Source organism: Acomys minous (genome assembly GCF_964271855.1).
Source record: "Acomys minous genome assembly, chromosome: 9".
NCBI lineage: Eukaryota > Metazoa > Chordata > Mammalia > Rodentia > Muridae > Acomys > Acomys minous.
This window is the reverse complement of record NC_140490.1, coordinates 59623328-59637335: the sequence shown is the minus strand read 5'-3', so window position 1 is coordinate 59637335 and position 14008 is coordinate 59623328. Positions and strand designations below refer to the sequence as shown.

General features: G+C 46.4%; 1 protein-coding gene across 3 annotated transcripts in view; it reads right to left on the bottom strand.

The window, feature by feature from the left end:
- The window catches only part of SLC22A23 (solute carrier family 22 member 23), a 164745-nt gene that overhangs the window by 41824 nt on the left and 108913 nt on the right, over positions 1–14008 (bottom strand). For all 3 annotated transcript variants that reach the window (XM_084797190.1, XM_084797191.1, XM_084797192.1), the window contains exon 4: positions 2480–2648. In XM_084797190.1, coding sequence (XP_084653316.1) covers positions 2480–2648 — 169 coding nt within the window. The remainder of the gene's footprint in view (positions 1–2479; positions 2649–14008) is intronic.

Here is a 14008-nt window from a genome sequence, read left to right as displayed (position 1 = left end):
ATAACCAAACCACTGGACCGGATCCTCTTAAAGGGCCCACTGCCTTCCAGCACCACCTCACTGAAAACCAAGCCTCTGGCACAAGAATGGGTGTAGAACAATCCACAGCCAAACCACAGGGTTACAGTTTGAATCTCAAGTGTCCCCACAGGCTCATGTTTTAAACATTTGATCCCCAATTGGTGGCACTATTTTGGAAGGTTCTAGAAATGTGGGAGGAAGTAGGTAGGTTATTCAAGGTGAGTCTTGGGGGGTTTATCCATGTTCACTTCCTATCTTTGCTTCCTGGTCTATTGCACTGTGTTGTGGACAGTGTCTGCCCTGCCCTGCCCCTCCACACCACCACCCACACCCTGAATTGAACTGCTTGGACATGTCTTCCTACTGGGATGGACTGACACGCTCTGAAAGAATGAGCCAAAGTGAACCGTCCTTTCCTCCAGCTGTTTCTGTAGAGGTACTGGAGTCAGTGACTCAAAAACAACAAATACATCTGAGAGCTTGGTTCTAGCCCATGGGCAGGTAGCCAAATACGATCTTGAGGCTGCTTTCAGGTTTGGGAACCCCATGCTGTCTCCACGACTGTTCTGTTGGAGTCCTTTCTGTATTCCATTGCAGCTCAGCACTGTGTTTCTGAAGTGATTTATTTTATTCAGCAACCATGCACATACAGAAAGTCCCTTGTTCACTCGTTTGTCTATCACCTTGGCCAGAAGATCCCTTCTATACCTTTATTTTCATAATATAATCCCACCATTTGTAGCTTTAGGGTTCTGTGTTGGCTGACTGCTTTGTAGTTCCTGTTAGCTGCTGGGCTTCTGGGTCTGTTCCTTTGTGGGTAGGCAGCCACCAAATGTGCAGCTGGGTACCCTGAATACAGGCAGTAAATACCTCCTTGTTAAAGAAAAGAGTGTCACTCTCTGTACTTTGCCACCAACAGCTGGTTGTGCTGGCTAAGGTCACCATTCTCCTTTCCTTCCAGAAATCACTGAATACTGTCAAACAACCGAGCCAACAGGAGGAGATGGCAGGACAGTGGTACTGAGAGAGGCAGGAGAAAGGATAGGCACCCACACAGTCTTCAAAGCCACAGATTCTTGTGGAGCCTTAAAGGCTAGTAGAAAAAGGTAGACTGCATTTCTCCCTGCAACTGTTGGCACATCTACACACAGGTTTCTATTAAGGATGCTACAGCAACAACAATAGCACTTAACAGTTATGGGAATTTAAGACCTGACACGTGTGAAGATTCTGATATATTATTAATATAAAATATAATAAATATGTTGGTTATAACTATTAACATATGCAAGACTAGGTGATATCAATCAAGGCGCCTGGATTAATTCTTCCAATTATTTCCTGTTATGACTTCAGGCACTGATGAAGTTGAGGTCCAGAGGTTAAGCAATCTGCCAAAGGTTACACGCATCTTCAGTGGCAGGTCCCCAGGCTTTGTCTCCAAGCCTCCGTCTAGACTGCCCCAGCACATACCCTTTTGCATGCATCATTTTAGTCTTAAAAAAAAAAAACCTCATAAGGTAGAATAACTGTGACCTGATTTTTATAGAGCAGACAAAGCAGGGAATTAGAGAGGCATGGGGCAACTTGCTGGGGCTGGCCTAGCCAAGGCTAAGCATGGGGCGTGGCACCTTCTGTCACACACAGGTATACAGCAAGTGTTAAAGCCCTTGGGTGCCTCCCAAAAACAAAAACAATTTTGTTTTTAAATATGTACACTTTGAAGCTTTTCTTCTTATAGCATATTTATACTCCTTAGACAGGTCATAACCCAGTGTGTCCGATGCCCCCACTAAAGTTGTCAACTCAGAAACGTGTTACATATGGCTTTAAGAGTCATACTAGATGACGCATAAGCAGGGAGGATAGACTTTTCTCGTGTAAAGGATGAGATAACTATTTTCAGCTGTGTGGGCCAGGCCATTGCTGACACAGTAACTACAATGTATCATATTAACATATTAACAATGGCTGCCTTACAATAAATCTGTATTTGCAAACACAGAGGACAAGCCAGATTTGCGTAATGGGCTGTTTGTTTACCCCCTCATCTAGAGGAGATATGAGCTTTAAAAAAAAAATCACTCCTTCACAACCTCCCTTCACATGTTCCATCCTGACACAAGACCTTCCCGCCACCTGGCAAGTCCATGTATAGGTATTCATCTCAATGTAATTACATGATAGAAAGAAGCAGGTCAGTGTGACATCATGGGTACCGCTCGGGGTTGGGGAATGGCGCAAATGGGGCTCATTCCACAGGATGAACAATGTAAACAGCTCATGGCGTGCGGGGAAGAGCACAAGCATGAGTGAGTGTGCCCCGGAGTGAATGTGTTGAGAACAACTGGCTCAAGGTGAGACCCTGTGAGGAAAAACATGTTAACACTGTGGAGCTCAGGGCCTGCAGGGCCTGTGGCCAGGCATGCTGAGGTGGCATATGACAAAGGATACTCACGACCAGTAGAGCAGCATGAGCAGGAAGGGACAGATGATGAGGGCCTGCAACACCTGCCAGTCTCTGCACAGCGCAGCCAGCCCCGGCATGAGGAACTGGCCTGCCATGGCCACGAAACTTGCCACCATGGTAATCACAAACCGTTTTCCTGGAGGGCATAGCTCTATTCCTAGAAAACAGAAATAATAATGGATATTGAGTATTGAGTACCACTTGCTTGCCCTGACGCTTGGGGAACCCTGTGCTAGTATGTTATTGGATACATGGGGGAACTGAGGCCTGATGGGGAAGAGAGTGAGGTCATTGCTCAAGGTCACAGAACAAGCTGGTGGGAAGAATGCTGCATTTACAAGTGCTTGGCTCAGGAACTAAGATGTGCTGCCACTGCCACTGCCACTGCCACTGCCGGCAGATTTTGCATCTCTCACTATCCCCTTTCCTTTGCTCTCTGGCATTGCAGAGCTTGCTGTTCAGCAGGTCCCCTTGCTGCTTATGCCAGGGCCTTCCAACCTAGGATGTGCGCTAGGGGCCCCTCAGCCCCTGCAAGGCCTCCCTGCTCCCTCCTGCCCACACAGCCATCCTTGCTCCTTGTCTTACAGCAGCACTCAGTGAAGACTCTTAAGTTCATCTTTGCAGTGCAACCAAGACAGGCTGGCCATGCTGCACAGACAAAAGCAAAGCTGCAGACAGGCAGTGGTGGCACATGCCTTTAATCCCAGCACTTGGGAGGCAGAGGCAGACAGATCTCTGTGAGTTCGAGGCCAGCCTGGTCTACAGAGTGAGTCCAGGACAGCCAAGACTACACAGAGAAACCTTGTCTTGAAAAACCAAAAACCAAACAAACAAACAAAACCAAAACAAAAGCAAAGCAAAGCTGCTTGGGGCATACTATAAACTAGCAGGAATGCCCCTGCATCATACTGAATCCTGGTGGCCAAGACCCACTAAATGCAGTGGACCATGGCTCTCCTGTCCACAAGAACCTGTTCTCTAAATTTGAAAAAGATAAGTTCCAAAACTTTTAAACTGTCTGTAGCACTTATTGGACAATCTTAAGGACCTAATACATGAATCCATGTAATAATGGTCCTTGATCCTTGAAAAAGTAGCTGGATGTTACGTACACATACCCACACCCACACCCACACCCACACCCCCTCTACCTATAGACCATGCAGGTTTATTTTCTGTTCTTTTTCTACATTGTACAATAGTCACTAAATTTTTCTTGCTTACTTTTGGAGGGGGGGGCAGTTAAAAGGATTAAAAGAGAAAAAGAAGAAAGGCCCCTCAGAAGAAAATACTCTCTCTGCCTTCATGCCCAGAGACTGTTCAAAAGCGTGGCCCTATGGCTTGGTTACAGTAGCTTATCTGCTGGCTGTCCAGAGACCATGGCAGGGCAGGAGGTCTAAGGCAGTACGCAGGGGACAGATGAAAAGGAGAGTGGATAAATCACACTTGGCTGCAAGGATATCATCAGTCCTAACGAGCACAGGGCACTGTGCCAGCCAGCATCTACCCCAGCTCACTGCAGAAGAAATATAATCCTGTCAGCAATTTCTGCTCCTTCTTGGCCACAAATAGTCATTATCATAGCTGCTGTCGACCAGAGGAGAAGCCTGGTCTTACTGGATAGAGCTTATAAAGAATGTTTTCAACATTTAACTAAGAAAAGAGCATTTCAGGATCCTCCTGGGCCATCTGCTGTGTCACAGCCCCAGCTCACTTACGCGAAACTTCTTAGCACGGGGGTGTGACATTTCTGCTCTCCAGAATAATAAAGGAGAGTCTTTCTGAACAGACTAAGAGCTGTGGTTTCTACTCTTCATTTATTAAGTATAAGTAGACTTGTTATGAAAACCAGAAATCCACATCACCAGAATAGGCTCGGCATTGGAGGCCTGGTACAGACACACACCAGATAAGAAACTTTAGCACACCTGTGACCTTTTAAAAAGCCAGAGAGATGATGTTGGAGGAGGCTGATGGCTTAATGCTATGAGTGTGCTTGTACAACATACTGTGTGTGCTGCTTGTTGCTTCTCTCTTCAGTACCTTTCTTTAATTCAGTGATACAATTATTTGAAAATATCTACAACTGCACTAGTGCTCCATTATCTCTGACTTTGTTTCCCATCTGTGACTTCAGTTTTCTGTAGTCAACCACAATCTGAAAACATTAAATAAAAATTCCATAAATAAACAATCCATAATTTTTAAAATATTTATTTTATTTATTATGTACAGTGTTCTATTGCATGTGCATCTGCAGGCCAGAAGAGGGCATCAGATCACATTATAGATGGGTGTGAGCCACTATGTGGTTGCTGGGAATTGAACTCAGGACCTCTGGAAGAGCAGTCAGTGCTCTTAACTTTTGGGCCATCTCTCCAGCCCCAATCCATAACTTTAAAAATATGTATTTATAGCAGTGGTTCTCAAACTTCCTAATAGTGTCACCCTTTAATATACAGTTCCTCATGTTGTGGTGACCCTCAACCATTAAATTAATTTTGTTAATGCTTCAAAACTGAATGACCAGTGGCTGGAAATGCAGATATTCAAAAGAGATGCAGTAAAAGGCTTCTTTCAAGAGGACAGGTGAAAACCACAGAAAAGAAAAAGACACACAGAGGACGCTAAGATGGATAGCAGCACAGCACAGTGCCTAGCATTCAGGCATCCACTGTGGACTTGGGATTCACTGCCACGCATAAGGAAGGTTGGGAGTGCCATTCGATTCTTTCAGCTCTCTTGTGGATGCCTAATCTATAGTTCTGTGCAGTCATGCAAGGACAATGAGGAAACTTCCCAGATCAGGATCAACATGTGAAGATGAGTGAAGACAATGGATGGCCCCTGGATGGGCAGGTGACTCTACAATCTCCCGTGGCTGCAAATGAGCTGCGATAGCTACTGTACTTATGAATGTGGCTATCAGTATGACAACTGTTAAACTAATGCCTTTTCTACTGGAGGTCTTCTCAAAGTAGCTGTATGTTTCACTTCTTGTGCCCCAAGTGGGATCAACAGAACTGCAGCGTCTACATCATAAGCAAATGGGCCACGCCTGTGGTGCCGATATTTGAAGGAGACCCTCAGGCCTAGCTCTCTATGGCCTCTCCCTGTGGGCCTCTCCCACAGTGTGGAGGATGAAGCAGCCTATGGTTTTCTGACTTCTCCCCCTCTGCTTGAGGTCAGAATCCTAGCACAGACTTGACTGACTTCAGGCAGAGATGCCCAGTGGGCTGGCGGGTATCTGCTGCAGAGGTGGGAAGACGCATGGCTGTCAGAGGGGCACAGGTATAATAATTTGCTGGTAATTACCTTTTTGTTCCTTAACTCACCAGAAATTCTTTATAGACAGCAGAGAATCTAATTGTGTTATGATGGCAGCTATTAAAAATGCAAAGAATACAAAGAGTAAGTACCGAGGAGCCACATGCATTTTAGGCTAGCCGTTGGTCGGCTGCTCCTTTTGGAAGGTGAGAAATCAGGCTTTGTGAAAGTGCACAGAAAGCATCTGTCAGCACTTGCGAGCAGTAGTCCTGCATATCATCACTACAAATGATGGTGAGACGCTGGTCTCACTGTTCACAGTAAGACACATTTGGTCTTATTTACTGTCCATCCTATCCAGTGGGCTTTTAAAAGAGTAGGCCTGAAGTTTGTTCTATAAGACAAACTTGTTCTATAAAGGTCCTTTATCCTCCTCTGCATAGTTGATTTCAGAACTGAGGTGTTAGGGGTGTAGCTCAGTGGTTCAGTACTCTCCTAGTGTAGGGCCCTGGATTCCCAACAGTGCAAGAGGCAAAACAGAACACAAGAGAACAAGGAAGAGAAACAGGTAAATCCAAGAAGACCACATCAAAAATCTTGTTATTAAAGGGACTTTTCTTCTCAGGCCACAGTGGAGGAGGGTTACAAGCAACCCTTAGAAACTGGCTGTGACCGCTAATTCTCACTGTCACCCTGACTGAGTTTGGACACGAAGGAGACACATTACCTTGTAAGGGCATTTCCAGAGATATTTAACCGAGGAGGGAAACACACCCTGAATATGGCTGACACTATTTCATGGGCTGGGGTCCCAGAGTGAACAGAAAAAAGGAGGAAGCCAGTTAAGAACCAGCACTCAGGTGACCAGCTGCCTCACACTCAGCCCCACAGCTACAGCTACTCTTGTCACCACATCTTCCCTCTGCTGATAAGCAGAGAAACCGCTGGAAGGTCTGAGAATTAAACAGCGTGTAAATAAGACAGAGCAGAGGCCTTTGGTCAATAAATAATAACGGGGGCTGTGGCCAGGGCAGTTTGCGTCCAGGCTGCGGGGACAGCCAGAGGCCCCGTAGGAACTATAGTCCTGCTCGGAGGCTGCAGCTCCAGAAAATCTGCCTTTTACAAACTGCCACAAATTTCTTGGAAGAAAATTAAGTTATATTCCTAGAGCAGCCACTTCTGGGGATGATGAGGCAGCAAGAGGGGCAGGGACACAACACATCCATGGTGGGTTGCTATGAGATGGCTGCATAGCTGCTCCAGGGAGCCACCCAGAACCTCCAGGAAGCCTGCCTCGGAAGCTGTCCAAGCTCATTTTGGGAATGTGAAGGTTGAGGAGAGAGGAATAGCGCTCTGTCTATGTCCACCACACTAGGAATTCGACAGCCAGCCTGAAAAGAGAATAGCTCCACAAGGCTCCACCCACTCAGAAATCCCCGCATCTTGCAAGGTAGTACTATGGTAAGGCTACATGTCCCGGTGGACCATACTCTAAACACTTCCCCTTAAAGTGATGGTGTCAGAGCAGAGCTGGCAGGAACCAACCATGCAGGCTGCGCAGAGGGTCTGGTGCTGGAAGCAGTGTCAGTGGGATCTGGCTCCATCATGACTAGGCATTTTCATAGCTTCTGCATACCGTGGGCTAGTAATAAGAGCTGCTGGCTAACTGCAGCTTAAGCCTTGTTAAGGGGCTAAAAAGAAACCGTACATCAGGCGCCGGGACTAGCAAAAGCTCTTACAGGAAGGAGATGCCTCTGGTTGATGCACAAACTAAGCATAGACTTGAAAGTGCATCTCTATCTTTACTCACCCTTGGCCACTTACATGTGTCCTGATGAGCTGTTAGGGCCTACTGCTTTGCTAATTTTAATGCCAAGTCATGGTTCTAGACATTCCTTGCTTGGATAATGTACCTTTTCTTTTCTCTAACTCTGGGAATGGAACCCAGGGTCTTATAGATGCCAAATAAGCACACTACAACTGAGCAACACTCTTAGCTCGGAGTTTAAAAAAATGCCATGTTTCGTGTTTATAGAAGGCCCCTCTAGGAGAGATAGCAGTATCCTTGGTGACGGCCGAAGGCTTTGTGAAGTACAGCCCTTGATAAGCCCTGAGTTGCTGGCTCAGGACCTCTCTGTGTTAAAACCATTAACACTGTGGCATCTTGCGGAGCCTCAGCAGAAACCCCGAGCTCCTGCTGGTATGGGCTGATAAAACATTCACCTGGCTTCCGAACCTTGTCAGTGATACAAGGTCAGTTAGCAAAGGTTTGACACTCTCCTCCCATACTCCTGGAAAGGCACTTAACTTCCCCCTGCTGTCAGCAGTCCTAAGCACTTAGTTGAAAGCAAACAAACAACAAACAGCCCGTACCATTTGACACTGATCATAGAAAAGCAAGTCCCAGCCTCTAAAGCAGCCTTTATTCTTTACTAACTGCGTATTTTCGGAGGTGCTGGGTGTGGAAACCAGTCCTCACGTGGCACATTCTGGGCGGATGCTCTGCCGCTGAGCTGAGCCACACTCCTGGCCCTGATGTTGTTTTAAAATTGCTGTGTATGCTGACAGAGGTAGGGAGAAATGCACATTCTTTTGGGATCAAGTGTTCTGGGATTCTTTGAGTTCACAGGGTTCTTCTGGATCTGTCTTGGCTGCCAACAAAGGAATATATTAAGCGCCAACGGACACTATTTAAGCCAGAGAAGTACAGATTCTTAGAATCTGTGCCCTTGGAACAAAGTGTGCCTTGCAGGGGACTGGCTGGTGTGTGGGTGGGGGGAGGGGTGCGAGGTCAGGCTGGAAAAGTAACTCCACACTTCTGAGCTTCTGTTTCCTTGAGTAAACCGGAAATGATAGCCACACCATGTATGGTCGCTGCGCCACATGTAGAAGAGTCTGATCAGTGTCTGCAGAGAGCTGCTGGTCAGAAGTGAACACTCCAAAGGAGGGGTTGTTTTGGCTCCTGGTGTCATTCCATCATGGCGCAAAAGGAGTAGTGGAACATGGAGCTCACCTCCTAACAGCCAGGAAGCACAAAGAGAGTGTCAGATAAACCGAAACAGGCTACCTGGGAAGACAGTCTTCTGGGTCAGTCTTTGTCCCCTGGGTTGTGAGGGTACATGAGCTGCCCCTCCTTCCTGTCACGCAGGTCCCTTTCTGAGGCATGTCACCTTGGACATGCAGCCCTCACTCAAACATATGTTTTCTTCCATTGTTCCCTCTCAGGAAGAGCAGTCATGGTTCTGAATGGAGGTCTGGCAAGGCTCCCGGGAGAGAGTTACACTCACTGTTTCTGGTGAGTTGAGCAAGGACACAGGAGATGTTTGTGGATTGTTCTACATGCAAAGAAAGACCTTCACAACAAAGGCAGTTCCTGAAGTCCACATAGGCCACAACCCGCCAGGGCCAAGACCACTTTGGTTCAGGGGCTAAGTTGCATAGCTCAGTTCTGAAAGCACAGGTTAGCTTAGGGCTGTTTAATGAATGGGCTCATCTGCACTCTCATGCTCCTCAGACCTCAGGCAGATTAGCAGCCTGAGGGAACTTCAGCCAGGGAAAGAAAAACAGGAAATAAAGGGAAATGCTGCTTTCTCAGGTACCACTTCTGTATCCTAGCTTTAGGGCCACTGAGCCCATCTGGTGGCCACTAGGTGCTCCTAGAACAGTGCTTCTCAACCTCCCTAATGCTCAGACCCTTTAATACAGTTCCCCATGTGTGGTGACCCCAAAAACACAAAGTTATTTTGTCGCTACTTCATAACTATAATTTTGCTGCTGTTATGGATCAATGTGAATATCTAATATACAACCCCCATGGGGGTTGCGAACCAAAGGTTGAGAACCATGTCCTAGACAATAACTAGTTCTACCATGTTCGTAAGAAAACAGGAGTTGCTGCCCCTGGCCCCACTGTGTCCGCTCTCCTCCCACCGCTCTTCCCTTCCTGCCCGACTCTCTCCACATTGTGCCTGGAAGTAGAGGTAACGTTTAATGACCGCTGCCGTGGGCAAGGATACAGGCTCTGAGATCTTGGAGACCAGATCTTCAGCCGTGTGATTGTGGGATCCTTATTATAGCAAGGGAGCCCAAAATTGCTGGGCACAGAGACCCAAATAGCATCCCAAGGTAGAAAGCTGCTATTAGCAGGACAGTTCCAAGGCTTCCCTTGCAGAGGAGGCCTTCATCTTTCCTCTTAGCTAAGACCTGCCAACTGACCGGTATGACCAAAGGGATTGCAAAGGAACGGTTTTCTCCCTTCGCAGGAGAACTTTTAAGTATTTCCTACAAATCACATACTACTGTCTGCCAGACATACAGATGTGGACAGCTGGAGGGCACGATGTAGAGTTAATGCGTTCCTAACAGTCAGCACCTAGCATATCACCAATGCCCTGAGCATGGCAGACCAGGGATGTCAACAAACATAGTTTTTTAAAAAATACATTAAACTCATTTAAAACACACAGTTCTATGATGTAGATATGAGTTTTAGCACTCATTTTACGTAAAGCAACAGCAAGGCTCACAAAGCATCAAGGTAAGGGTCGAGGGTAAGTGTCCCCATGTTGCCCACCTTTGTTTGTTGTAGGCAGAAGCTGTCTGCACATGGGCCACAATCTAAGAGATTCTTAGAGCCCATGCTGGCTCAGGCACAGTAAATGCTCAACAGCTTATTTTTCTCTGCTTTAAAAAGAATATATTTTATTAATTTATTCATATTACATCTAAATTGTTATTCCATCCTTTGTATCCTCCCATTCCTCCCTCCCTCACATTTTCCCCTTACTCCCCTCCCCTATGACTGTGACTGAGGGGGACCTCCTCCCCCTCTCTATGCTCATAGGGTATCAAGTCTCTTCTTGGTAGCCTGCTATCCTTCCTCTGAGTGCCACCAGGTCTCCCCCTCCAGGGGACTTGGTCATATATGAGGCACCAGAGTACATGTGAGAGTCAGTCCACACTCTCCACTCAACTGTGGAGAATGTCCTGTCCATTAGCTAAATCAGGGTAAGGATTCAAAGTTTACTGCATGTATTATCCTTGGCTGGTGCCATAGTTTGAGCAGGACCCCTGGGCCCAGATCCGCTCATCATAATGTTCTTCTTGTAGGTTTCTAGGACCCTCTGGATCCTTCCATTTCTCCATTCTCCCATGCTTCTCTCACCTAGAGTCCCAATAGGAAGCCTTCCCCTCTGTCCCACTTTCCTGGTAAGTGACGACTTTCATGGGACATGCCCCTTGGGCTAGTGTCCAGATAAATGAGTATATACCATTTGAGTCTTTCTGCTTCTGAGTTAACTCACTCATTATGATCATTTCTAGTTAAATCCATTTGTCCACCTGTGTCTTTTCCTGAGATTGCTAACATTTTTGCTTGTTTTCATTTTTTTTAAAAAAGATGTTATTATTTATTTTTATTTTATGTGTATGACTGTTTTGCCTTCATCCACGTATATGTACTATATGTGTGCCTGGTGACTAAGGAAGCCAGAAGAGCATGCCAGATCCTCTGGAACTAGAGTCACAGATAGATGGACACTGCCCTGCTGGGAACTGAACCCAGGTCCGGTATAAGACCAACTAGTGCTCTTAAGTGCTGAGCCATGTCTCCAACCTGGGCTTTGTTCTCTTTTCTTTTTTCTTTTAGATTTATTTATTTTATGTATATCAGTGTTCTATCTGCATGTATGCCTGCATGCCAGAAGAAAGCATCAGATCCTAGTATAGATGGGTATTAGCCACCATGTTGTTATTGGGAATTGAACTCAGGGCCTCTGGAAGAGCAGGCAGTGCTCTTAACTGCTGAGCCATCCCTTCAGCCCCAGGCTTTGTTTTTTTTGATGGTTGATTTTGAGACAGGACCTTGCTTTATAGCCCAGGTCGGCCTCAGCCTTGTGATTCCAAAGCAACTCAGGGAAGAGAGGATTTAATTTAGCTTACAGGATGTCGTCCATTATCAGGAAAGCCAAGCCAAGAACTTGAGGCGGGAACCTGCAGGCAAGAACTAAAGCAGAGAGCATGGAGGAACACTGCCGGCTTGTTCAGCTAGCTTTTTCATGTACCCTGGCCCTCACCTGCCTAGGGGTGCACCACCCACCGTGGGCTGGACCGTCCTACATCCAGCAATCAGGAAAATGCCCCACAGACATGCCCACGAGCCAATCTGTTAGAGGCGGTTCTTGAATTGAGGTTCTGTAATTTGTGTTAAATTGACAATGAACATAACCAGGACAGCTTCCCAAGTGCTGGGATTGCAGGCACATACCAAGGCACTCAACCCTCTCCTGGGATTTTTGCAACAGAATCAATCTGGGGTGAGCTCTGCCGCTGACTCCATGGAAGCTGTTCTGACATATGGAAGTCATCAGAATCCACAGCATACTCTCTCACACGTTGACAATAACTTAAGGCAATATCAACCATGAAGGCACAATGAACCACACAGTTCCACCTTCTTGCTAGATGAGAAATGGTTTCCACAGCCTTCTGTCCTTCCTTTAAAACTAACATTAAAACAGCTCAAGGGAGGAGCGAGGGTTCAAATGCTCATTAACGTTTTGGCTTTACAGTATCTTCTGTTTAAAAGCAATGGGTGGGGATAACCATTGAGATGTAACAAGAATAAATTAATAAAGGAAAAAAAATAAAATAAAAACAATGGGTGGGGGCTGGAGAGATGGCTCAGTGGTTAAGAGCACCGCCTGCTCTTCCAAAGGACCCTGATTCAATTCCCAGCACCCACATGGCAGCTCACAACTGTCTGTAACTCCAACTCAGATGATACACTCACACCAACGCACATAAATTAAAATTAAATAAAAAATATTTTAAAAAGATAAAAATAAAATAAAAACAATGGGTGATGCTTGGCAGCACATGCTAAAGAATTCGATGGCACTTTTAGACTCCGAGCATTTGACAAAAGCATAGAAAGTAAAGGAGAGAAATGACCTTAACTATCAGAACGGCTTCATATAAGTACGATGTCATGTCTGTCTGTTGTGCTTTTAAGCTAGAAAAAGGACCACGGAGGTAGCTGGGTGGCTGCAGGACCCAGAACACTGCTCAGAGGCTGCCATTTAGTTTGTACAGTAAAGATCCTCTGCCCTCAGCTCCTCTGACACTAGCTTTGCTATGAGTCGGATTCACACTCAATAAGATTATGGATGAATGATTCGATAATGCATTCCAGCAAGGGAAGCCTCACAGGATTCTGAGCTGGAAATCCTAGAGGAGTGCTAGCTAATGAACGGAATGACCCTCAGTCCCTTCCAACTGTGCCCCATATCAAGACACACTCGGCTCCCCAGCTGCCAGAGGGCACAGACGATTCCCAGCTTGTATTTCTTATCATCAGCATCCTTACTTGTGTGTGTGTGTGTGTGTGTGTACACACGCATGGATGCACTTCCAGGGCACGTGTGAAGAGGCCAAGGACAACTGTGGGAGTTGGTGTTTCCTTCCATGATATGGACTGAACTCAGGCCATCAGGCTTGGAAGCAAGTGTTTTAATGACCACAGCTGTTGTTTGATGAGGTTGTCAGGTACTCTGCCTCTCTGTCTCTACCTCTCCTTCCCACTCTCTTGTGTTGGGGATGGTACCCAAGGTGCATGCTGAACTAGTGACCTACCAGAGTTATACTCCTAGCACTCCATCTTATGCTGCATCTGCTTAAAAAAAAACTACCTTTCTTGGGGCTGGAGAGATGGCTCAGAGGTTGAGATGGCCTGCTGTTCTTGCAGAAGGCCTGCGTTCAGCTCCCAGCACCCACATTAGGAGGCCGACCTCTGTCGGTTACTCCATCTCTGTGAGATCCAATGTCCTTTTGTAGCTTCCCCAGATACCTGCGTTTGCGTTCATATGCCCGCACACATACACATAATTTAAAATAAAAATTAAATCTGTAAAATAATATCCTTGGGTTGGTTGTTCTTATAGAGGGCTCAGGTTCAATTCCCAGGTTCAATTCCCAGTATCCACATGGTGGCTTAGAACTACCTATCCCCCGAGGAGCTGGAGCCCTCTTCTGTCTAGTGCCTCCTTCCGTTTAGAGCTGTCTCTGCCTGTATCTGCTTCCTCATGGAATGGCCTCAATGAAGAAGCCCAGTGGCTTCTATCTGACCCAATTACCTCCCCGTGGGACTGTTAGTCTGCTCTCCCATGCCTCGGTTTAGTCTCTAGACTGGAAGTCTGACCGATTCAAGAGTTCTGGAAGGAGATTCCACTGATGCTGTGTCTGTGCTTCAAG